This window comes from Cnephaeus nilssonii, assembly GCF_951640355.1.
Source record: "Cnephaeus nilssonii genome assembly, chromosome: 20".
Lineage (NCBI taxonomy): Eukaryota > Metazoa > Chordata > Mammalia > Chiroptera > Vespertilionidae > Cnephaeus > Cnephaeus nilssonii.
The window spans coordinates 14,762,740-14,789,304 of NC_137091.1; the positions used below are offsets into that span (position 1 = coordinate 14,762,740).

At 44.2% G+C, this 26,565-nt stretch overlaps 1 protein-coding gene across 2 annotated transcripts; it reads left to right on the plus strand.

Annotated features, from left to right (window-relative positions):
- On the plus strand, positions 1-25,069 carry DYNC1LI2 (dynein cytoplasmic 1 light intermediate chain 2). Of its 2 annotated transcripts, XM_079799397.1 has the most exons (13): positions 8-298; positions 465-538; positions 2,565-2,681; positions 8,897-9,127; positions 14,371-14,540; positions 15,675-15,768; positions 16,706-16,841; positions 18,903-19,014; positions 19,484-19,543; positions 20,313-20,354; positions 20,746-20,863; positions 21,948-22,064; positions 23,223-25,069. In XM_079799397.1, the coding sequence occupies exons 1-13, from the start codon at positions 192-194 to the stop codon at positions 23,321-23,323; spliced, it is 1,479 nt and encodes a 492-aa protein (XP_079655523.1). In that variant the 5' UTR covers positions 8-191; the 3' UTR covers positions 23,324-25,069. The 2 variants fall into 2 exon arrangements, with proteins under 2 accessions (XP_079655524.1, XP_079655523.1); XM_079799398.1 differs by lacking the exon at positions 8,897-9,127 and having other exon boundaries at positions 1-298.
- The last annotated feature ends 1,496 nt before the right edge of the window (positions 25,070-26,565 follow it).

Consider the following 26,565-nt stretch of genomic DNA (forward strand, 5'->3'; position numbering starts at 1 on the left):
GCGGCCTCACGACCCGTGAGAGCCTGTGGACATCGCGTTCCAGACGGCGCCCAGCCGGCGACGCGGATCTGCAGGGCAGGCGACGTGAGGCGCGGCGAAGGAGGCGGCGGGCGGCGGGCGCCCCGGCCAGGGTCCTCGCGGGTCCTCGGCGGGCCCGGGGGAGGGCCCTCTTTGTGGCTGCAGTTGGCAAGATGGCGCCGGTGGGGGTGGAGAAGAAGGTGCTGCTGGGCCCCAACGGGCCCGCGGTGGCGGCCGCCGGCGACCTGACCAGTGAGGAAGAGGAGGGCCAGAGCCTATGGTGAGTCCGCGAGACGGCCGGGCTGGGTCTGCCGGGCCGGGGAGGGCGCGGCCGGGCGGGGAGCCGGCCGGGCTGGGCCGGACCGTCCGACAGACTGACGGGCCCTCCGGCGCCGGCGAGGTCCAGGCTGGTCTCGGGACTGACCGCTTTGCCGTTGTCCCCATAGGTCCTCGATCCTGAGCGAGGTGTCCACCCGCGCCAGGTCCAAGCTGCCGTCCGGCAAGAACATTCTGGTTTTCGGTGAGCGCCGGCGGCGGGGCGGTGCCCGGGGAGCCGGGGTGGGCGAGGCGGGCGCCCCTCTCACAGGTCCCAGCCGTCCTCTCCCCTGCCGCCTGCCCGCAGCCTGCCTCGCCCGGTGGCCAGGAGACCCGGGCTGGACAGCCGGAGAGTGGCCAGGTCCCCCACGCCTGAGGTTGGGGTGTTGTCCCCTTTGGGGAGCCCAGTGATGCTGGCGTGGGGTTGTCCGGGATATTCCTTAGTCATTCGGCCGCAACGTGAACGCTTTCCTTCAAACGCTCCTGACTCCCTGCGCTCACAACCTCGACGTTCACCAGACGTGAGCGTGGAGTGGGGGGTGAGTGGGTACATGAGAAAGTTAGGTGGAGGAGGTGGGGGAACAAGGTGACTTGGGGTCGGGGAGATGGTCCAGGAGTCACTCCTCGGTTTTCATGAGTAGTTAAAGGGACTCTGCAAAGAACAGCTGGCCTTGGGGTCTTGGCCAAGAGACTCCACTGCCTTATTCCAACCCTCACTGCTGGGTTACCTGGGTCAGGTCCCTTAACGTCTCTGGTTTCCGTCTCATCCTGCAAGTGGGGGAGTCTGACTGGGTTCATTTCATAAGGCAAACCCATTTGGTGAGTGGGAGCTGTAGGCTGGCACCCGGGCAGCACAGACAACTGTCAGACAGGACAAGAATCTCTGTCCAGGGAGAGACAGATGTGTTGGTGATTGCACTGTACTAGCGAGGCATAGTCAGATTCTTGTGGGAGCATCACACTGCTTGGTGCTGTTTTGAAAGAGGGTGATTTGGGGGGTCAGGTGTTTTGAAGGATAAGTATCACCATGCTAGGGTACAGAGGGTTAGTCATTGCAGAAACACAGGTGACAAGAAAGTTGTGGGGGTTTGGAAGCTGCCAGAAGTTCTTTGTGTGAGATGACTGCTGTGGTGTATTGGGGGTAGATGGTGGAAGGCTGAAAAGTTGATGCTTTTCTCCTGGAGGCCTCTGATTGTCAAGGACCTTTTATTTCACCTCCCTCCCTCCCTTAATCCTCCTGGGAGTCCCTTCGAGGAGGGGAGCAGGTGGTCTTCTTTAGGTGATGACCATTGCACTGGATGAGAGAGGACTCTTAGAGACCTTCCAGAAGTCGGGTATCCAGGTACTCGATCTGTGTTGTAGAAAGGGAATTCTGGCAGCCCAGTAGCAGGTGGCTCACAATGAGCAGGTACTCAAGTCAGGCTGACAGTACCTGCTGGGTACCACGTGATCCAGATGGAGGGCCTGAGTAAGGAAGTGGCATTGGGGATGGGGAAGGAGACCTTTGATGTGTGGAATGCCTGTCAGTTCTCATGTAGGTTCATATTATTAAATCCCAGGGGTGCCTAGGGATATTCCTTGGTGGTGGTGGTTCTTCATGTTTAAGGTTTGTTATTTGGAGGGGAGTGGTTGTTAGTTGGCTGGAGGGGGATGAGGAAGTGCTTGATAATTACTGAGATTGTGCTTAAGCGTTTTGCTTAGGTCTGTAATTATTTCCATTAGTTTCCTAGCCTTCAGGATGCTTATGAAAGAGATATACTAAAATGAAAAGTGAGTAATAGCTTCCATTCTTCTTCATTGTGATGCAGGATCAGATTTTTTTTTTAGTTCAGATTTCCTGTGTTTTAAGGTTAATTATATTTGGAAGATTTCTTGCTTTTCTTGTGGTAAAAGTTTATTTTGTGAGCAACTAACTCCGTCTTTTACTTTCAGTTCTCCAAATGCATGTCTTATAAATTGTAGATAGGGCCTATGGACCTGCTCTAGTCCTTCCCTTGTAAAATAAGGACAACTGCAAGAGAGTGTCATTTTAGATCTTGGAATTTGCCGCCTTTATCACCCCTCCCCACACCAACCACTCTTAAAGCAAAGCCTGCTTTGTTTATGACTGCAGGTGAGAGACTTCAATAGCACGCTTTGCAGGAAATGCTTAGTTCTTAGTGTGAATGTCAAGACTCCTCATTCCTGCCTACAGTAAACAGTACACTTTGTCTTATACCCATTATTTGTAGGTGAAGATGGTTCTGGGAAAACAACCCTCATGACTAAACTACAAGGAGCTGAGCATGGCAAAAAAGGAAGAGGCCTAGAGTATCTCTACCTCAGCATTCATGACGAGGACCGAGATGGTGAGTGAAGCGTTGGTCCATGGTGAGGGCTGAATGCAGGTCTCTGACTCTTTGGTTGCAGCTCCTGCAACATGGCTAGGCATTCTCAATTTTCTGTTTAGTTCTGTCAACCAATGGTCGTTGTTGCCAAGTCAATGCCAACAAGAATCCCCAATTTGGGGTGTGTTGAAGAAGGAAACTTTATTTAGTGCAAAAAAGCTCAATCGTGAAAACAGCACAGCTACGAAACAGCTTAATAGTGTTACATCTCAGTGAGGAGCAGCGCCTGGCTTTGAGGAGGCCCTGGGGCGAGGCCTCTCTTTCACTCAGCTTGGCTCTGCTCCACCTGCTCCTGTGTGCTCCGCTCTGCTCTAGTGAAAGATCTTCAGTGGGGAAACAGTCTTCTGTCTTCAGTAAAAAGGGAAAGTGCACTTCCCAAGGTAGAGGGGAGCTGACGTATATAGACAGAAGTCCCTGTCCCTAGACTCTGATTGGTCAGTGAAGATGCTGATGGGGATTTAGTTGTGTAGCTCCTATTGAACTGGGGAAGTTTCAGCCCTATTGGCTGTTACAGGATTCCAGGAACTCCTCTATAAGGGCTGGCTCAGATGGCAGGAAGGCAGTCAGTGTAGGAGGCAGGCAGCTTGGTGCAACTTCTCCCTGAAGCGTGGTTTGCATGAGAGGCCCCTGTTTAGAAATGGATGCTAGACCATGTTTTTTGTTTTTTTTTAACAAATAGGTATAATTTAAAAAATAAATATTTTTATTGATTTCAGAGAGGAAGGGGGAGAGAGATATAAACATCAATGATGAGAGAATCATTGATCAGCTGCCTCCTACAGGCCCCCTACTGGGGACCGAGCCCACAACCCAGGCACATGCCATTGATCAGAATTGAACCTGGGACCCTTTTCAGTCTACAGGCCGGCCCTCTGTCCACTGAGCCAAACCAACTAGGGCTAGGCCCTGTTTTTTTTGCTTTGTTTTTATTTTTTGTTTGTTTTGGTTTTTTTTGAGCCCAGTAGCCACCAGGAACCCTTCTTCGTAGGTATCTTCTTTCTTGGAGAATAATTCACAGGGGAATCAATGAAGTGTATGTCTTCGTAGGACTTTACTCACTTTCCTTTTTAGAATATGTTAGTGAAAATGGGGAATAGGGCTGTCAGCTGCTGCTCTGGGCAACCCTCACTTTCAAGGAGATACTGAAGCTAGTTTCAGATGTACATAAAGGTAATAAGATGTTTTTAAAAGCTCTAGACTTTTCTGTGAGAGAAATGCATGGCAGACTGATCCATTGTTACTCTTCCTGGTTCTAGTGGAGGATCTGAAATGGGTGTGGTTCAGAGTGTAACAGTTCAACAAATATTCACAGGAGACTTTTCTGAGTCTCTTTGTGACAGTGTAAAAATGCTAATTTCCTGTGTTTCTTTCAGTGGAAGGAATAGGAGCTCATATGTAACTAGAGGCACAATGCACGAAATTTGTGCAAGAGTAGGCCTTCCTTCCCCCAGCTGCCAGCACCGGCTTCCCTCTGGCACCCGGGACCCGGGCTTCCCTCGCAGCCCCGGCTTTGCCTGGAAGGTGGTCCAAAAGGAGGTCCGGAAGGACTTCTGGTCTAATTAGCATATTATGCTTTTATTATTATAGGTAATATTCTCTTTCAATTCCTCATCTCTAGAATGTGAATAGTAATAGTTTCTACCTACAGGGTAGTTGGGTTGATTAATAGTGTGTGGTAAGCACTCTTATAAGGATTAGATGTCATTTTACAATTTGAAAAAATATATATTTGTATTGATTCAGTAAAGAAGGGAGAGGGAGAGAGAGATAGAAACATTGATCGGCTGCTTCCTGCATGCGTCCTATTGGGGATCAAGCCCGCAATGTGGGCATGTGCCCTTGGCTGGAATTGAACCCGGGACCTTTCAGTCTGCAGGCTGATGCTCTATCCACTGAACCAAACCAGCTAGGGCTCATTTTATAATTCTTTCTTGTAAGTATAATTATGAGCTGGATTGGAGTAATGGTTTTTGGTTACCATTACTCAGTTGCCTCCTTTTTAAACTTTTAGGCTTTATATTAGGGTTGGGGCCATGGGGAGATTATTTATTTTAATGGCTCTAAAATAATTATTGGTGTCTAGGTCTTTTTATTTATAGGTAAGTTATATAGTTAAGGATGGGATATAGTCATTAAATTTCCTTTTTTTATACATATATTTTTATTGATTTCATAGAGGGAGAGAGAGATAGAAACAATGATGAGAGAGAATCATTGATTGGCTGCCTCCTGTATACCCCCTACTGGGGATTAAGCCTGCAGCCTGGGCATGTACCTTGACCAGGAATCAAACTGTAATCTCCTGATTCATAGGTCAACACTCAACCACTGACCACACCAGCAGGGCTAAATTACTTTCTTTATGTTTTCCTTTACCCATTTAAACAGTAAGGATCATAATATAAGGGTGATTATATATAAGAGGGCAGATCTCACCACCTCTGGCCCTCTATTTCCTTATTGCTAAAATGAAGAAGCTGGACTCAGGTCCTTTCCAGTATGAAAATTCTTTGATCTCCAAGAGTCATTATTAATAAGAGGGCACGGGTAAGGATTGCTTTTTAAAGCTTGGAGAACTGCATCGTATTAATGGTAACTTACTGGTTATCTTAGAACTCCAGGGTCTTTATTCCTCCTCTTCCTCCCCAGTTTCCTTTGCCATGCTGAAAATTTCCTGAAGGATGTGAAAGAAAGGTAGAAGGTAGACCCAATGCTGAGGATTCTCCTTGTGTAAAAAGGACAGAGGCATTCAGGTGCCATTTAGGCCGAATGGAGTCCAAGTGACTAGGACAACTGAGCCAAGCCTGAGAGTCTCATGTGTCTGAGTCTTTTGCTTCCTGTCTTGGTTGGGCAGCATGGTTATTGTGAAAAGAAATTGGGCATTGGAGCCACATGGAACTGGTTCAGAAACCCATATAGTCACTAGCTGTGACTGACTGAACCACTCTGCACCTCAGTTTCCTCAGTTTTAGAATTGGGTAATATATATTTTGTAGGTTGACAGGATGAGAGGTGGTATGTATCATGTGTAGCTCAGTGCTTAAGACACAGTGGGATTTATAGTGCCCTTTTGAAAAACATGGTGTAGATACTCTGTGACTCTAAGGCCTCTTGTTTCAAGATGGCACAAGCATATTTCATGCCAAAATATCATATTAACCATATTCATTTGCCGTTGAGTTGAAGTACATGTTAACTTTATTTCAGATTCTTTAAAAACTTTTTGGTCTTTGCATTTATGGGATTTTTTTCTAGGCCACCTGTTTGCAGGTTCCTCTTTGAATCTGTGGTTAACTATATCTTTCAGCTGTAGTTTTTTAAATTATTATTATTATGTGATGAGACTAGGTTATAAATATAGCTTGTTCCTGGTTTGTGGTAGGACATGACATGTCAAAGGACCACTGCCATCAGGGCTAGGGGCATTTATTTAATCTTCACATGGGATGTGTATGAGCTCCATGCATATGGGTGAGTTATGTGTAGTGGGCAGTGGGAAGAGAGACTGAAAAAAGGAACTGTGCCTGGTAAGGGGCAGGCTTTAAAATCTGTGGCCTTTATATACAGAGCAGTATTTTTGAAGGAATTCACATAACCCAAACCAAAACTGCTATCTAAAACGTATTAGAGTTTTGATACACCCTAAACAAATAAAAAATAATACTGAATGTAAACTGGAATTGAAAAATAAAATGTATTAGAGTTTTGAAAGTTTAGCCAGATGTAGATACCTATACTGTTGTAATAAAGTTAGGATAATAAGTATTTTTTACAGTATGTTGATTATACAAAAAAAGGTAGTTAACAGCAGACAAATTTTTAAAATGTATGTTGGAATTTATTGGGAAATATGTTTAACCTTTTGCACTCGGATGTCGAGTGTGACTCGACACGGTTAGCATCGGTAGCAGCTCGAGAAAAAAGCAAGCGAGTGCAAAGGGTTAATGTCATTATATTTTGATCGTAGGTGTTCTTCCTCGATGCGCTTTTGAAAAAATTCTTTTTCCTTAAACATGATGACTAAACTTTTTTTAGATATATTATCAATTTGGAGAATTATCTTTTATAATTTGGTCATCCAGTTATGATTATGGAAATATGTTTCATTAAATGTCAGCACTAGCACATTTGTGTGAATGTTTTTAACTTTTTATTAATGGAAAACAAAAATTATATATATATATAAAATCATATATATATATATATAAGGCTAATATGCAAAGTGTCCCCTCAGGAGTTCGACCAGGAGACCGGGAGTTCAGTTGCTCGTTATGATGTGTGCTGACCACAAGGGAGTGGCGTGGAACATGGCAGGCGACCAGCGGCAGCGGTGGGGTGCTGAGGGAGCGAGGGAAGGAGGAAGCGGGGAACGGCACGTGGGTGGCAAGGGAAGGGGGAGGCGGGGAACCTGATCGGCCCTGATCACTGGCCAGGCCTAAGCACCCTACCCCTGCACAAATTTTGTGCACTGGGCCTCTAGTATACATTATAGAGTGAGACTAGTATGAACCCCAATTTGCTTATCATTTGTCTTCAATAGTTACCAGTTCTTGATGAATTTTATTTTAACTAGAGGCCCAGTGCAGATTCATGCACCGGTGGGGTCCCTCAGTCTAACCTGCAGGGATCGGGCCAAAACTGGCTCTCCAACATCCCCTGAGGGGTTCCAGATTGCGCGGGGTGGTTCTCGGGTGACGCACCCCGGAATTGGGCTCCCTCCTCTCTGGTTCCACATGCATCACCCGAGCACCACAGCTGCCAAGTCACTGCACCTCAGCAGCTCCTGTGTTGAGTGTCTGCCCCCTGGTGGTCATTGCGCATCATAGCTATATCGGTCGGATGGTTGCTTAGGCTTTTATCTATAATAATAAAAGTGTAATATGCTAATTAGACCGGACAGCTGAACGACCTTCTGGACGAAGCTGTGGCTGAGGGCCGAGCCCCTTGCATGAATTTTGTACATCGGGCCTCTAGTATATATAGATTATTCTCACCCTTTTCTTCCTTCACTTCATATTGGATTCTTATGAAGTAAATTTCATACATCTGCAAATACTTCCATATGTATATCTAAAACAGGCGTCCTCAAACTATGGCCCGTGGGCCACATGCGGGTGTTTTTGCGGTTTTGTTTTTTTACTTCAAAATAAGATATGTGCAGTGTGCATAGGAATTTGTTCATAGTTTTTTTTTAAACTATAGTCTGGCCCTCCAACGGTCTGAGGGACAGTGAACTGGCCCCCTGTTTAAAAAGTTTGAGGACCCCTGGTCTAAAAGATAAGGATTTTAGCCCTAGCTGGTTTAGCTCAGTGGATAAGAGTGTTGGCCTGCAGACCAAAGGGTCCCAGGTTCGATTTCAGTCAAGGGCACATACCTTGGTTACAGGCTCCTCCCCGGCGCAGGCCCTGGTTGGGCGCATGCAGGAGGCAACTAATCAGTGTATTTCTCTCAACATCGATATTTCTCTCTGTCTTTCCCTCTCTCTTGCACTCTCTCTAAAAATCAATGGAAAAATATCTTTGGGTGAGGATTAAAAATGTAGAGAAAAAAAAAGGTAAGGATTTTTAAAAATGACCATATTGTTGTATCAAAAATAATTGTAATTTCTTAAATCATCAGGTATCCAGTGATTCACATCTTAATTTATATAAGTAATGATTTTATCTTAGCATTTAAATACAAAGGTGTCCTGTCTCTTTGGCACCCTTCGTAATATGTGAACATACTGCTTAGTGTGACAGACACAAAAAAAGTGTTTAACCACAGGCTCAGCAGCATAGCTTGCTCCCTCACAGATTGCTGATGTTTTAAGAAGAATAGGTTATTTAGACTATGGAACAATTGACCAGTAGCCTTTCTTAGTATCTTTTAATTCTTATTGAAAGCTAAAGTGTCCTTTACTTTTTACTCCTCATACATTGCTGGAATCTTTTTATAATGTGGACACAATAAGTTATAGTAGTTTAAAAAGTTTAAAGTTTAGACAAGTCCCTAGGCATTTTGACCAAGAGTTGCTGTCCACTGAGCACTTGGGCCTTTTCTGGTTAAGCATTCTACTTGCGTTCTGTGTGGAATTTTGTGACTGTCACCTTCCAGTTGTTTCCTGGTGTGGCTCTTCTTTCAGCTGTGCTGGTGGTCATTGTCAGGTAGTAACTTAGCTTCAATTCCTTTCTTAGATCACACGCGCTGTAATGTGTGGATTCTGGATGGAGACCTATACCACAAAGGGCTACTGAAGTTTGCAGTTTCTGCTGAATCCTTGCCGGAGACTCTGGTCATTTTTGTTGCAGACATGTCTAGGCCTTGGGCTGTGATGGAATCTCTACAGAAATGGGCTAGTGTTTTACGTGAGCACATAGATAAAATGAAAATTCCACCAGAAGAAATGAGGGAGCTGGAACGGAAGTGTAAGTAAAATAAGGTTTTCTTAATGGGAAAATTCAGTAGTCTCTTTGGATGGTTCCAGCCACCTTTCTTTTGACAATGTCGAGAGGCTGCAAAGCTTCCCTTGCAGAGTGTTTGTGTTTTGTTTGCACCATTACAGTTGCTCCTGTAAAATCAGTAGTCAAAAAGTAGTCAAAGCAGCCCTGGCCGGCACAGTTCAGTGGTTAGAGCATCGGCCCATGCACCAGAGGGTCACAGGTTCAATTCCAGATAAGGGCCTATACCTGGGTTATGGGTTCGTTCCCCACTCCCGGTTGGGTGTGTGCGGGAGGCAACCAACCGATGTGTGTGTCTCACATCAATGTTTCTCTCTCTTTCTCCCCTCCCACCCCCCTTTCCAGTTTCTCTAAAAATCAATGGAAAAACTATCCTCGGTTGAGGACTCAAAAAAAAAAAAGTATTTAAAGCAGTTTTTATATCAAGTGTCACAGTTGAAGAATATTAATGAACCAATATTTTGTATTATCTTCATTGGTTCTCTTGTAAAATAAGGTTTTCCCCTTTCCCCCCCAAATGTGATCAGTTGTGTGCATCTTTTTATATTTCTACTAGAGGTCCGGTGCACGAAATTCGTGCACGGGGTTGTGTGTCCCTCAGCCCAGCCTGCACCCTCTCCAATATGGGACCTCTCGAGGGATGTCCAACTGCCCAGGCAGTCCAACATCCCTCTCACAATCCAGGACTGCTGGCTCCCAACTACTTGCCTGCCTGCCTTCCTGATTGCCCCTAACCGCTTCTGCCTGCCAGCCTGATCACCCCCTAACCACTCCCCTTACAGCCTGATTGATGCCTAACTGCTCCCCTGCCAGCCTGATTGCCCCTAACTGCCCTCTCCTGCAGGCCTGGTCACCCCTAACTGCCCTCCCCTGCAGGCCTGGTCCTCCCCAACTGCTCTCCCCTGCAGGCCCGGTCGCCCCCAACTTCCCTCCTCTGCAGGCCTGGTCGCCCCCAACTGCCCTCCCCTGCAGGCTTGATCGCCCCCCAACTGCCCTCCCTTTTAGGCCTGGTCCCTCCCAACTGCCCTCCCCTGCTGGCCATCTTGTGGCAGCCATCTTGTGTCCACATGGGGGCAGGATCTTTGACCACATAGGGGCAGCCATCTTGTGTGTTGGAGTGATGGTCAATTTGCATATTACTCTTTTTATTAGATAGGATTACTCTCTGCCTGCAGAGTTAGCGTCAGTGGTATGGGGACTTACTGTGATCCCTGCAGCTTGAGTCCTTTGCCTGGATTCCATTGAGGTCCTATGGACCCTCTTATTGGCAGATTTAAAGGAAGCCCACAAGACACATCTTTCACTCCTACCTTAGTTCATTTTGGGATCCAACAAATATGATTTTAGTTCATATAAATAGGAAGGATGTTTTTTGTCATTAAAATGAAAGGCTATTTTAAGACTAAGGATATCCTGGTCCTTTTGAAAACAAAGAACTTTCAAATTAAAGGAAATTTTTTTTGTGTGTTTTTCTCTCTCTTTAATGTGGCTCAGAAGCTTGTTTTTCTTTTCCCTTGCTTCTGTGCAGTTACATCAGCTTCTGTCCACTTGCCAGGAAAATGGGAGGGGTAGGGGAAGGGACTGGAGCTGTGGCGGCGGCGGTGGCAGCAGCAGTCTTGGCCAAGGCAGGCTTGGCTCAGCTTGGCTTATTTCCACAGGATGACATCATTCCCTTTAGTGAATTAATGAGGGCTTCTGGGGCATGGCACATGGGATCCTCACACTTCCTGGCAGAAGGGTTCAGAAATGTTGATATGCTTTTCAAATGGTATTTCTTGCTATGTATCTTCCTGTCATAACTTGATAACGTGCTCCTGTCCCACATTGGCTTAAATAGGGAGTTTTGCATCTAATCTTTAGTTTGCTGTGTTTATGTGTGCTGCATTGATTGGTATGCAGCTCAGCTCATCTGTCTCCAGCCACTGACCTTTCTAAATAATGCCTCTTTTCCCCCTGAAATAGAGATCCTAAAGACAACTTCTCAGAATAGTTGTGAGGCTGAAAAGCAGTTTTTCTTTCACTGCATGTTTAGCATCGTGCCTAGATTAGTGGGTTAATGCACTGACAAACTCAGTTTCCGAATCTGTTTTCTTAGAGTTATATGTAACTTTGTAGATTTGTTAAAACAGAAAAAAAAAAAAAAATAGAGATAGAGCCTGTTCCTTCCAGACAGGGAAAGTGTCTGCCTTGTCAGGTCTGGTCTAGATGTTAGGGATGCATACAGCAGACTAGATGCCTGTTCCTTGGGAGCTTGTGTTCCCATGACAATGGCACACTAAATTAATTTTGTGTTCTTAGTTGTTGATGTCTGTCACTTAGGATTCAGCTGCATGTGACACAAAACCTAAAGTAACAGTGGCTTAAACAAGACTGAGGTTTATTTCTCTCTCATGTAAATAAAATCCAGAGGTAAGCAGTTCAGGCCTGGAAAGCAGCTCTAAGAAGACAGGTTAAGGACCCTGGTTCCTTTTGGCTTATTGCTTTGTCATCTCTAGGGTGTGGTTCTCTTCCTCTTGACAACTAGAGCTCTAACCCTCACATCCTTGTTCCAGACAGCAGGATGGAGGAAGAGGAAAGAAGGGCTGAAGGGCTCGTGCCTGGAGTCTATGTGGCCCTGTGTTTAAGTATCAGGGTTTAATTCATTTATAAGGAAGAAGAAGAGAGAGGACCCTGGAAGGCAACAAGTAATTGCTGGAACCGATCCATGCCCCATGACTCTGGTCAACCTTCTGAGGACCTCTCTTGTTTTCACCACCCCTCCTCTGAGATACTGCATGTTGAAGGAGTATCTTTGTTACTGCTGGTTTTAGGTTACATTTTAATAAAGCAGCTGTCTATCCTTTTGCTCAGAGTACTCACGCTTTCCAGATGAATGGGACTTTAGGTATTGTATTGAATGAGCGAAGGGTTGTTACCCAACCTAGTTTCCAATCCAGCACCAGTCTTCTGCCTGCTGAGTTTGGAAAGCTATTCCATGGCCAGCCACTGTCTTGCAGAATTAGGTTCTCCATTGGTCCTGAATCTGTGGCAGCTGTTTGGCTGCAGGACCCATCTGAGGGGAAGGGCAGAGCAACCCGCCCCCAGAGCCGCCAGAAGATTGTGCTTTTGTGTAGATTAGTCTTTCCTGCCTGGGGGTTCCCTTGCTTATCAAGTAGAGCAGGGGTGGAGAACTTTCTGCCAAGGGCCATTTGGATTTTTTTTTAATGTATTTTTTATTGATTTCAGAGAGGAAGGGAGAGGGGGAGAGAGATAGAAGCATCAATGATGAGAGAGAATCATTGATTGGCTGCTTTCAATAATTTTCCAATTAAAATGCCCAATTGTCCAGACAGTAGTGATCTTTTCAATCACTTAAAGATGTAGGCAACCTGGATACAGCATAAATATGTGAGCCATCTCTCATATGTGATTCCTTATTGACTCACTTTGGTTCTTCTCCAGTGTCTCCTCTTGGAGTTATACCCCGGTTTTATTACCAGTTTTCATCTGAATCCATGAGGAATGGGCTGATTTGCTTTTGTTTCTTGTCCAGGAACTGCTTGATCCTGAAAGTCTTCTGAGAAGACATAGGGAAGGAAAAGCAACTGCATGGCAGAGAAAGAGAGTGCTTTTGCATTTTCTTAATGAACATGTGGATGAGAGTATTTTTGCATTTTCTTAATGAACATGTTGTGGATGAGAGTAAAAGGGCTTTGACCCTTTAGTCTTATTGGGCATAGAAGGGTAGAACTGCCTATTTGCTCCTCTGGCTCAGAGTAGCTTTAATCATCATGTCCTTATTCTCTGGCCTTACGTGTGAGCCTTGAAGCACCCATGTGGCTTTGTGTTCACTTGGCTTAACTAAGGCCATGGACCACTCAGCCTGAAGGCCTTCTGTGGGTTGCACCTGGGCAAAGTAGTGTGGGTGCCAAGAAGTGGATGTTGTACCACTGACCCCTTGTGTTAAAACAGGTCCTTGAACAGTGTACATGTGACTCAGGATCTCCTACAGATGAGACCAAGTCCACGAGAGTGAGGATGACGAGATGGGGGTGGTACTGGGCAAGCCCAGCCTCCCTCCTCAGTGTGGACATATCTCAGCTCTATGCAAACAGTTCTTGTGGAATTCAGATGGTTTTATTCATTCTAATGAGGACTCTGAGGAATTTTAGAAGTTAGCTATTTTTGGTGGTTGCCTCTGCTGAGGTAACACAGTCCAACTATCCTGATATTTTGAAAAAGTATGATATTTAAGAAAAGTGGCTTTTATAGTAGGAATTATTGAAGCCTTGAAGTTTTTTTTTAAAATATATTTTTATTGATTTCAGAGAGGAAGGAAGAGAGCTAGAGAGAGAGAAACATTAATGATGAGAGAGAATCATTGATTGGCTTCCTCCTGCACATCCCCTACTGGGCGGGATTGAGCCCGCAACCCAGGCATGCGCCCCTGGCCAGAATCGAACCTGGGACCCTTTGGTCCGCAGGCCGACGCTCTATCCATTGAGCCAAACCAGCTAGGGCAAAGCCTTGAAGTTTTTAAAAAACCTGTTTAAGAGTTGTATGCAGCCTTAGCTGGTTTGGCTCAGGGGATAGAGCATCAGCCTGCGGACTGAAGGGTCCCAGGTTCGATTCCAGTCAAGGGCACATGCTGGGTTGTGGGCTCGATCCTCAGTAGGGGGTGTGCAGGAGGCAGCCAATCAATGATTCTCTCTCATCATTGAAGTTTCTATCTCTCTCTCCCTCTCCCTTCTCTGAAATGAATAAAAATACATCTTTTTTAAAAAAGAGTTGTATACAATTGATGATGTCTAGGGGAATGTGTATTTTTTTTAATATGTTTTTATTGATTTTTTTTAGAGGGAGCGGGATAGATGAGAAATATCATCAATTGGCTGCCTCCTGCATACCCGCACAGGGGAGCGAGCCCCCAACCCGGGCATGTGCCCTGACGGGGAATCGAACCGGTGGCCTCTTGGTTCATGAGTCGATGCTCAACTGCTGAGCTACACCGGCCAGGCCAGGGGAATGTTTTTGCTGCTTTGAAGTTATAATGTTCAAACTGAATATGTCAGAATGGCATTTTGCATCATCATCCCTAATATTGCAGTAGGATGCATTTAGGAAATTTGTCACAATTCTTTTTGTTTTGTGCTTGTCCTACCTTTTTTCAGTTTTCTGAAGTTGGCATGTATCTCTGTGTATGTAATTTTCTCTTCCTTTTTCACCTATAGTTGTGAAAGATTTTCAAGACTATATTGAACCAGAAGAAGGTTGTCAAGGTTCCCCACAGAGAAGAGGGCCTCTGACCTCGGGTCCTGATGAAGAAAATGTTGCCCTGCCTCTTGGTGACAATGTGCTGACTCATAATCTGGGGATCCCAGTGTTGGTGGTGTGCACAAAGGTGTGTGCCAGGGAGCTGCAAACTTGGCTGGATTTGGCGAGTGAACAGTCACCATCTGAAAGAAACTAGGAAGCTTTAATTAGGCGTCTTCCCAAGGGAGATTTGGGCTAATTCGGGATTCATTAAGGTACATTGAATGTGTCAGCATAGAAAATGTCATTTAAACATTGTTGCTGGAAACATGACATAACTCAGTCTGCTCATAACCTGGGTTGATCTCTTCATGAAGCACTATCAATTTATTGAGTGATTCAAACTTAGAACTAAAAACAGTTTTCATTAGGCTGTTGAAAAATATATATGGAAGAGCAGAATTCTTTTGAGCTTTGGTCTGTAAAGTCTGTTGGACTTGAGATGATTTTCAGAAAGGAACATAAGCCTAGGAAAAGAAGGAAGGGAACTTGAAATTTCAGTTTCTTTTATCCTGCAGAATAATGAAGTAGAAATAGAAATTAAGTTCAGGTATAGAGAAAGAAAGTTGTGTTTCTTACAAAATAAAAAGAAGTGACTTTAAAAACATTGTGAGTTTCAAAAGTACTTTAGTCCCAGTCAGAGCCACTGTGTTGCCCAACTATAGGGTGTACCTTTTGCATCAGGTTCTGTGAGAATGGAGCCCTATGGAATGTGCAGTGCCCCACCATGCCCAGTAGGCCTGTTTCTTGATGTGACCTTGTTTGATTCTTGGAACCTGAGTGAGGTGATCAGGGCTATTGTATTCCCACTTTACAGATATGAAAACTGAGGTCCAGGATTAAAAAAAAATATTCAGTTGCTTTTTTTCTTCAAATTGTGTGTGTGTGTGTGTGTGTGTGTGTGTGTGTGTGTGTTTATTGATTTTAGAGAGGGGGGAGGAAGAGGGAGAGATAGAAACATTGATTGGCTGCCTCCTGCACACTCCCTTCTGGGAATCGAACTGGTGACCTCTTGATGCATGGATCAACGTTCAACCATTGAACCACACCGGCTGGGCCGTCCAATTGCCTTTCACTCTTGTCTGTTTAATTAATGCTTGGACTTTTGCCTGTGGCTTTCTTTGGAGCTGTAGTACTTTACTCTTGAAGAAGACACTCTTCTCATGTGCATCAGGCAAAGATGCAAAAAGATAACTCATTTTTCTTTCTGTCTTCCCTGCAGTGTGATGCCGTGAATGTCCTGGAGAAGGAGCATGATTACAGGGACGAGCACTTTGACTTTATCCAGTCACATCTACGGAGGTTCTGCCTCCAGTGTATCCTTGGGGTGCTGTTTTGGGGCCCAGGGGCACAGGCTTCCCTCCAAGTGGAGCACCTTCAAGGAGAAAAGTACTTCCTGAATCCAGAAAGATTCTGCCAGGGAGATACTGTATACATCTTTTTACTAGTTTTGTATTTTACTATGTTGGAATTTGAGACTTAAGAATTTTTGCCTATATTTGATCACTTTTATTTTTAATGTTATACATTTGATAGGCTTTTATATTTAAGAAGAAAGCTGATGTTTGATTTTATTACCAAGATGCTTTTATCATATCTTGGAAGTCTCTTTAAACTTTGCTTCTTTTGTAGAAAGGGTTAATTACCCAACACAGTATTGTTTTAGATGCTACATGTGTTTTGTGCTGAACATGAGAAAGATACTGTGTCAGTAGTTTCTTGAGTCCAGTGTCTATAAAAATCCAATAGCAGTTGGTGCCATAGTCCCACTCCCTAGGGTGGGAGTGAGGGATACGTTCCTATCACTTCTTTTGGACCCTTTAGCTTGTCCGGCTCAGTGGTGGTTACCAGTACATGTAGGTGCCCATCTCATAAAAGTTTGCTTAATGATAAACTTAATCACATGTGAGCATCTGTGTGGGAAAGAATCTGTACCTTGGATATGCTGAGGGTGTTTCCTGGGCTAGCTTCAGAGTCATTAATTTGACTACTAAGAAGCAATCTTAATGGTTCAGAAAACAAGTTTACATGTTAAAAATGAACTGCATGGCCCACTAGCAACATGCTCTTTACTTTTGACCTGGTTTGCCTGCTACTATTATCGTTTTCGTTTTTAAAATTTTAACGCTTTTCTATTGATCATGTATTAATCAAAAACTGGTCAACCTATGGGTAGTATTGTGAGGATTGTGCTTGTGTGTGTTTGCTTTTGTTTCCTGTAGTGAATTGATTTTCCTTAAGCAGATTGCTTAGATGGAGCTGCCTTGATTTACACGTCAGTGAAGGAAGAAAAAAACCTCGACTTGTTGTATAAGTACATCGTTCATAAAACATATGGTTTCCACTTTAACACGCCTGCCTTAGTTGTGGAAAAGGATGCAGTTTTTATGTGAGTTCTTTGTTAGGTGATGCTTTGACATGCTTTTCTTTATTGTACATTTGCTCTTTACTTTTTATCTTTCCAAGTAAGGTGCCTTCTGTCTTACACAGCCAGCTTTCTGCGGCCTTGGGGCAAAGTGTTTGGGCTGGACCTCACATGTGATAGGTACACTCAGATTTCCCTCTCCGCTCCTTCCCAGATTACTTGCCATTCTGCTTCCAGTCTGAGAGAAGTGGGTAGTGTGAGGTCATGGGTGCTGCCTTTCGTCCTTGAGAGCAAGTTGCCAAAACTGATGCCAGCCATTTTTGCCACTTATTGTCTACTCTGGTAAAATACTAGCTGAGGGAAGGAGTTGAAGTAGAGGGAATTGGCGCTTTGGGGATCCTGAATGTTTTCTGTCGAAGCATCTGGTTTCTCTCTGCTTATCAGCAGGCATCCCTGTCAGCATCGGCTTTGGCCATACTGCCTGCTTAGTGTGTTTCACATTTTGGGAGCCCCTGGGCAGGGATTTGGGTACCTGTTTGCCCGAGTTTGTGTCTTTCACTCACTGGAGAATGATAATGCTGTGGATGCATAAATAAATGTTGAAGCTGTGGTCTCTGAGAGGACTTATGCCAGTAGATCAATGTTTTTATGATATTCTCTTGACTTAAAAATACAGGATATTCAGCAAATACTGAGCACCTCGTAGGTACCTGGGTTCTATGCTGAGTACACAGAAATGAATGAGAAGTGGTCCCTGCACATGGCACTATAGAGACATAACCACAGCCAAGGAGAGGTAGGGGAGTAGTGGGATAGTGGAGACAGTGCAGCAGGGAAGGCAGAGGGGTGATGCTAGAAGGATGAATGGTGTGGGCCAGGCAGGCCAGAAAGAATGGAGGATGAGGAGGGACAGTCTATGAGAAGACTGAAGGTGTGAAAGCCAAGAGCTCAGTACTGAATGGATTGCCTCCTAAACATTCAGAGAGAACCTCACTTGGGCTGCTTGTAGACAGCAAACCTAGAGGCTTGGACTGATATTAGAGAATTGTCTGAAGCAGTCAGTGGCACAAGTGCAGAGTAGTATTTGGAGTCGGCCAGTGCCCAGATCACACATGATCCCAGGGAGCAGGAGGAGCAGGGAGACTGGCTGGGTTTGGGGCTGGTCTGGAGTGGAGAAGTATCTTAAGCTTCTGAAGGCTGCATGGGTCATGGCGGTATCTTGATCACACCTTGTCCCTTTACACTTTTGGTCCTTTAGGTAGTTGCCTATTTGAGAGCTGATGACGTCAGCAGAGCGATTTGGGTGCCAACCCCTGGCTAAGCACTGTCTTGGTTTTAGAGCTATGGAGCAGGAATTGAATGGAGAATGAGAGGCCTGTGAGAACAATCAATCACCATCTGTTAGAACTTCTAAAGTTCAAATGTATGTCATGTAGGACATTTTAAATTTGCTCCTTTAGGAAAGTCTGTTGGCTGTGGCTTAACTTAATGGATCCTGGGTACCATCTTGCCCTGTGATGTCAAGCTGGGCAGCATCCATGTAGGAGCCTCAAGGACTCTCTGTGTCCCTTTGGTTTGGGGCTCAGGATAGTGCAGATCGTGGTTCTCCCCTTGGCTCCAGGGTAGATTTTCCCAAACCAGTAAAATGTATGAACCAATCCATAAGAAACTTGTCAAAGACAAGAGAGAAACAGCTCACAGGAGACATGCCTGCATGCCCAAGAGAAACAGTCCCATCCTGAGCTGTGGCCTCTATGCTGGTCTCTGCATTCTCTGCTCTTAGAACAGGGCTCCATTGTGTCCTTGCTCTTCTGGATGGAGTTGTGGGAAGGCTCTGAACACTTGCTGTGGGTCAGCATGTGTAGTCGGTAAGATCCCAGCAGGACCTGCAGTAGGGATCTGATGAGTTATACCTGCAGTAAATTTTGGCTTGTCTACTGAAAGTTGCAAGCCAACCCAGCAACTGCAGACGAGATCTTGTGGGGAAGGAACTCATCCAGGAGTCCTATCTAGCCCAGAATGTGCTCTGAACACTATAAGGCAGTCCCAGGAAAAACAAGTCAATCCCTTTCTTTTTGCCTTTAGACCTGCTGGCTGGGACAATGAAAAGAAAATAGCCATTTTACATGAAAATTTCACAACTGTGAAGCCCGAAGATGCATATGAAGACTTTATCATAAAACCTCCTGTGAGAAAGGTAACCAAATCAATCACTTTAAGAGTTACAGGTATTTTTTTAATGGGAAAAGAAACCTATAAAGAATCAGATTTTACACATTAAACGATCCTAGGTCAGGGGTTCGTAATCCAAGGGCTTTATAAAAAAAAGTCTTTAGATGAAGTGTGGTATTATGCAGGTGGATTCGGGTGGGGCATGAGTGATGGAGTGGGGTTGACGTTTCCCCTTAGGTCCTGACAGTACCTCCGCCATCTCTGAACTACTTAGTTGATTCCTTGCTCCTAGGAGGTGTTAGAACCTGCCAGACTTTTAGAAAGTCACTTGGCCACATGCCAAGGCTGATCTCAGAAAAACAGTCTCAGCAGGGATTCTGCCCAGACCCATGTGGAGACCCTAGCCCAAGATTGCCCTTTCAGCATGAATTTTGATAGTAGCTCAGGTGTTCTTTACCTCTGACCACAAGTGAGTGTGTCTCTTCTCTTCACAGCTGGTCCACGACAAAGAGTTGGCAGCGGAGGATGAGCAGGTGTTCCTAATGAAGCAGCAGGTAAGACCAGTGAGGCCAGAGCAGAGGCCTTCTCGTGAGTGAAATGCCAGTTCCCTGGGGCGAGGTTGCCGGCATCAGAGAGCTGCTAAAGGAGTTTCGAGCAGGTCTCGTTTTCTTCCATTTCTAGAATTGGTGCAGAGTAGGGATTAGACCACCTGCCTCAGGGAATCCCTGCTTGCCTTGCAGATTCTACAGTGATGGGCTTAGTTATCTTTTTAAGTACCTTTTTTTTGTCTGGAAATGTAGGTTTTCTTGGCATCCTTCCCATGTTGGCCAAGTGCCCTGAACTCACTTCCATTATTTCACATAGCCCCCTACAGCCTTGGGAATGAAGGCAAGTGAGCTGATACACCCATTCTGTAGGTGAGGAAAGTAACTTCCCCAGTGAGGCCAGAGCAGAGGCCTACAGGATGCAAACTCAGTCTCACCTGTTTCACTTGGGCTGTTAGACATGCTCATGTCTAACACGGGTTAGACATGACATGTCTGGTGGTGCAGGCAGGTCAACGGGGTGTTAACAGTTCTTTTGCCAACTGTTCCTCCCTTCTGTGCTCTCCTTGCTTCCTTAGCTTCAAAACTGGTTACTTGGAATATATTTTTTCACCAAATACCAAACTGTTCAATTGAAATTTTTGCGTTTAGAATGTTAAACCTATGACTTGGTTGTTGTTAATGGTGCCCTCTAGTGGAATACTTGGAAGTGTTTCTCCAGACCTTCAGTGCACTTGGCAGGCCTTGGTTAATGGCCAGTATGTCCCTCTCTTTGCAGTCACTCCTTGCCAAGCAGCCAGCCACGCCCACGAGAGCTTCCGTGAGTACTTTAAACAGAGGGTCAAGGCCCAGTGTCTTGGGTGTCTTCAAATCTTATACCATTATTTGTAAGAGCGTGTGTGGGCTTTTGTATTTTCAAAGGGAATTTGGTCCCCCAAAGGCCTAGGGCCAGGAACATAGTAGGAACTCAGAAAATATCTGAGGAAGAAATACTCGTCTGGGAATTTGAGTGAACAGGCTTTGTTATCTTGATACCTCTTCTCTCAGGAGAAACAGTTCTAGAAAGGGACTGAGCTGGGAGCAAACTCCCAGTCCTCCCATCCTTCTCCCTAGACTGGAAAATACCCTGTAGACTCATGGTTTCATTTTCGGAGTATGTATTTTCTGTTATTTTTATGCCTTTGTGTGACTTGGGTTGGTTTTGGACTTAGGAATCCCCTGCACGAGGACCCTCTGGCTCTCCAAGAACTCAGGGCCGGGGAGGGCCAGCCAGCGTGCCTAGTGCCTCCCCAGGCACGTCAGTAAAGAAGCCGGATCCAAACATCAAAAGTATGTATCCTGTGTCTGTGGAGAGTGGCTTAGTCCTAGGCTTGAGCTCTGTGGGGATTGTGTGGCTGGGTTTGGAAGGTAGAGACTCATGGGCTGTTTTCTTCCCCAAGAAGGGCTGCTTTCCACATCCCCTCTCTCAAAGGGAGGGGGCATGTAGTTGGCAGAGGCCAAGGCCTGTTTCTTTGTTGGAATCGGTGGCCCTTGCACCTGACTTTGTGTAAGACCTTGGTTAGGCAGTGCAGATTCCTTTGGAGAAGAATACAGTATAAGAAGTCACATTAAAATGTGTGTTTTGAGTCCTTAGTTTTGTTTCTCATTATGTTTATGTTATTACCATTTATGAATTGTGGGACTTACCCCCTTCACTTCTCTTGTGAAGCTCAATTACTTATTAGTTGAAATAGCTCTTTTCCCACTGACTTAGTAATTAATACCCAAAGATGGTAGGTGCAATAAGACCTCAAAACAAAATTTTATTTTATTCTTTTTAAAAAATATATATTTTATTGATTTTTTACAGAGAGGAAGAGAGAGGGATAGAGAGTTAGAAACATCGATGAGAGAGAAACATCGATCAGCTGCCTCTTGCACACCCCCTACTGGGGATGTGCCCGCAACCAAGGTACATGCCCTTGACCGGAATCGAACCTGGGACCCTTGAGTCCGCAGGCCGACGCTCTATCCACTGAGCCAAACCGGTTTTGGCTATTTTATTCTTCATATTTGATGGCTGTCTTCTATTCTGAATAAGAGCTTTTCACAGCAGCTTTGGAGTGTTATGAGATTATAAAACTTTGAAAAACACTGGCTTGGGGACTTGGGGAGGGAGATGATGTAAAGCACAGGTTATCTATTATGCCTCCAAACAGGTGGGAAATCTAAACAGGATTCCACTTATTAATCATGCGACTTGTAACTAGCCGCAGCAGTGGCCGTATATAAGGCATCATAGTAGATGAATGTGCTCAGTATGCTAGAAAGACAGTAGCCACTACTGGATCATTCCAAGCTGAAAACTAGGTTTTATTTGTTTAATTGAGTTATCCAGTTTGTGTGATGCTTTTTTTTCTTAATGTTTCCTTAGATAATGCAGCAAGTGAAGGGGTGTTGGCTAGCTTCTTCAACAGTCTGTTGAGTAAAAAAACAGGCTCTCCTGGAAGTCCTGGTGCTGGTGGAGTGCAGAGCACAGCCAAGAAGTCAGGTACTGACGGACCCTTGAAGACTTATGAGCCTTCTGGTTGAGGGGTGCTGGAGGTGGGAACTGGACAGGAGAGTGATTTCACCTGACCTACACACCCTCGGTTTTCTCAACAGTCAAGCAAAGGAAGCACTTTTCTGCTTTATACTGACTGGACTTACAGTAGGATTACCTTATTACTGAGCAGGTTTCCTGGGCACATTTATGGTGGGATTAGTGTACATGTAGGTTATCAGGAACTGACTGTTGGGTGAATTGAGGTAGGTCCTAACCTATACATGTCCCCTGGTGTAGAAGCTCTGTCCGTTGGAGGTCATAGTCTAGAGCAGTGATGGCGAAGCTATGACATACGTGTCAGCACTGACACGCGTAGCCATTTCTGATGACACGCAGCCGCTGAGGCGGCCACATGCCGAGGATGAAACATTTGCTGCTCCTGAGGATGAAACATTTGCGAAATAATGTTTTTTCCTCAAAGTGACACACTACCCGAGTTATGCTCAGTTTTTTGGCGAAGTTTGACACACCAAGCTCAAAAGGTTGCCCATCACTGGTCTAGAGTGTACCATTGGCATTTTATTTAATTTCTTGTAATGCTTTTTTTTTTTTACTGCCCCCAGTCTGACCGTGCGCTGGAGTCTGTGAACACTCACTGTCTCACTGGAGGGTCATCATTTTTTCCTGCATGAAGCTCACCCCCCTCCATCTGTCCTTCTTTATGTCTTTAGAGCAAGTCTGTATCTTAGAGGTCTCTGAAACAAATAATCAAGTTCCTTGGGAATACACATTTTCCCTGGAAGCTTGAGGCCATTTTAAAAGTTCTTGGCTCTTAATTTTCCATTGGCTGTAAGATATGTTAATACAGTGTTTTCCCTGATGGGTGTTTTCATATCAAAGGATGCCATCAGGGAATCACTCCATCCTCAGGTCAGCCTGGGCCTTCAGGGCTCCTGAGTTCTTGCGCACTCAGAATCTGGTCTGGTGGCCCAGGCTGTGAGCTGGTATTCCCTGGTAGGAAATAGGAATTATTTGGTTTTGGGAACACAGACCTATGATATTTGGAATAAAGAAGGACTGAATTTAGGTCTGCCTCATAATCGTAATGAAAAAAGGTTTTTTTCAATAATCCATCATTGCGTTTTTGTGTTTGTTTTTTTAAAGGACAAAAGACTGTGTTGACAAATGTTCAGGAAGAACTGGATAGGATGACTCGAAAACCAGACTCCATGGTAACAAACTCTTCAACAGAAAATGAAGCCTGATCCTCCTTAAAAGTGCATATGTAAAATGACCAAATAACTATGTATATTGATCTGCTAAGACCAGGATTTTTCTGATACGGCACATGCTATCAGTTTTTTGGGGCAGGGGAGATGAACTTTAAAAAAAAAACTTCATTGGCTTGTCCGAGTGTGAATTGCACATTTAGGAAGATTATGTGTCAGATCCCTTTGTTAAGGATAAGCTTGGACTCGCAGGCATGTTGCTCTCTCGTGGGAAGCAAGTGCCGCTGGGGCTTCATGTGGAGGGGAAGGTAGATGAAGAGAGAGCGAGCCCTCTTCCTTTCAGGGCGGAGCAAATGAGAGCAGGAAATCATTGATCAGATGGTTAGTCTGACCAGGTGCGTGCTAGCAAATTCACTTGTTCTTGGGAAGCAGATTAAGTAGCAGAAAGTCCAGGAAACAAAAAAGGCTTAAAGGAGGAATGAGAGAAGTGATGGTGGGGAAGCTGAACGTTAAAGGAGGTGAAGGAAGGAGGAGATGGGCAGTGTTAGTAAATACTGTGTGTTTGGTAGAAGTTGAATAATCATTTTTAAGACTTAATATCAGAAGCATTTCCAAACTAAACACTAAGCAAAATGGGAATTAGACTTGTTCTGAATGCATCTTTAATTTATGAAAGATGTGTTAAGTATGGGTGTGCCTGAGTCAGGTGGAGCTGACACAGGGATGGGGAAGATGGCAGCCTCCCAGGACTCACGTGCTTGGCCTAGGCCATGTTCTCGTGGGGGGTGCTGGGCTCCATGCATGCGCATGGTGGGGCAGACAGTCACTGGGATGTGTTTCAAGTCAGCAGTTACAAAATTAGTTTACTTTAAATAGTGTTTTCTTAACAACTCCTCCTCTGTTTTTTAAATTTCAAAAACTTTTTTTTTTTACTACCACAGGCTGGCCTACAAATAGAGAATGGGTGACCAACCTCTCATTTGACTATAATGCAAAGTACTACAGAAAGTTTGAGGGAGGTTTTTAATGTAATTGCACACTGATTAATTGGCTTGCACCAGTCCCTGCCTTACTGTCTGTGGAAGCCATCATGTGGTTCCATTGATGCAAAAGGGTCTTGTCCTAGCTCCCTGGTCTGATCAGTGCTATGAGATGGACAAACAAATGAATGTTTTATATTGAAAATGAAAATGATATACTTCTCTTGTTTTATGTTTTTCATAAAATGTAGCTTTTTTTTTCCTTATGGAAATAAGAGTTTCAGGTGTCTCCATTTAGGGCAAATTCATGCACATTATCATGTCACAGCACCATTCTGGAAATGACTTCTGTGGATTTGAAATGGCACTTTTAATTTTATACATGATACAGAACTTTTAAATGCAAACACTACCATTAATTTAATGTCTAAAACTGTTGTCAAACCAAGGGAAAAACCACAGTTCATTTATGTGGAGTTTACTTTTTTTATATGAATGTTTATTGTACTGTGTCTGAGCATAACTTCCCTAATGTTATTACTTTTACATACAAGATTTGACTGACCACTAACATAGTACTGGGCATAACTTAATATCCTATGTTATAGAACAAGACTCTAAAACTGTCTTGAATTGCTTTTTTGTAAAGGTCTGAACACTGTTAAGGAGAAAGCTGAGTATTTACTTGCCTTTCTGACAAACATAAAACATGTTTCTTGTGCCAGTTTTATTATTGAAAATATACTTTTTCACCCTTTTTAAATTCAGTTTTCTTTTTTAAATGTATTGTGGTTTCCAATTACCCAATTGTCCAGGTAATGACAGTAAACTGACTGTGGAGTGATAGTTGTGGGGTAGTGACCAATAGATGCCCAACAGCTTGTGACCACACTAGCTGGTGGGGTCGCTTAATTCCTCTGTAGTGGCTGGGAGTGGGGCACAAAATGAGTGACCTCAGGAACAAGAAAGAATTCTTGGAAAGGCACATGCCTAAGAGGGATATGGAGTGATTTTAAATTTCAAAGCATAATTTTACTTTTCGTTTATTTTATTTTTTTATAATTTAAACTGATAAGCACTTTTGTGTCACTGTAAAATGTACTAAAACCGATGAAATGCTAAGGCACCTGTGTTTTGTGAAGGAGGGTTTCTTGGAGACCACTTTCAGTTTCTCATGACAAATGGATGCTCCTAGTATCAGAGGAAACTATTGCATAGTGTCATGTGCTTAGTGGTTGCCAAAGTCTACCAACTTTGGGGAGCTGCAGGGTTCTTTCTGGGAGGTGGGGGGATGGGAGGGTCTTATTGTTATTTTGGGGCTTTCAAGCATTGGAACCAAAGGCCAAACAATAAACAGCCTTTACGTTTTAAAGTAAAATTCATGTTATTTGCAGAATACACTTGTATGGTAGACTATTAAATACAATTTTATGACTATTTATATACATTATAGTGGTTACATCTGCTGTTTGTCTTTAAAATGGAAAAATCAAAGAAATAAGCCCAGCTTTGAAGATGTGGTCTTACTGAGGCCATGAATTATTCTTTCCTAAAAATGCAACGGGTATGCTGCTAGAATTATTTAATTTTGTTTGCACTTTTTTATTTTGATTGGCATTTTAAAATCAGTATTTAAATTGAAGACTTTGCGTTTCATTAGTTTTAACAAAGTTGAAAGTGACTGCTCTGTACATCATGACCTTAACAATGTTGATACTGTAAGTGAAAGTTCACTGTTGTCTCTATACTAAGTTTATTGGTATTTTTCACTTAAAATTAGGACTGCAGATTATTCCCTGAGCAGCCTTGGTCCAGGGGGGTGGCTCTATCCAGATTCAGTATGCAGTCATGTGGAACCTTGCTTTCTAGTGCTGGGAAAGAAGATGTCTCTAATTACTGGCTTCAATAAACACGAATCCAGACTGCTTACAATTTTTGGTGACTTTCTTTATGACAAATCTTCCCACTGGAGATACATTGAATTGTCTGCTCGACATGTGGGGTGTCTGCCCTGTAGCTAAAAATGTATACCTCTCGAAATTCTCAGAAATTCTGTTAAAAAAAAAAACATTTGAAAGCCATATTTTGAGGTATGTGGAGTTCCACCTAGTGGGTAAAGTACAATCGTGTTAGTGAGTTGTCCAACCTATTTTCTTTCCTCTTGGATAAATTTTTGATTTTCTGAATTGGGCTAGGTCAGTGGTTGGCAAACTGCGGCTCGAGAGCCACATGCGGCTCTTTAGCCCCTTGAGTGTGGCTCTTCCACAAAATACCATGGTCTGGGCGAGTCTATTTTGA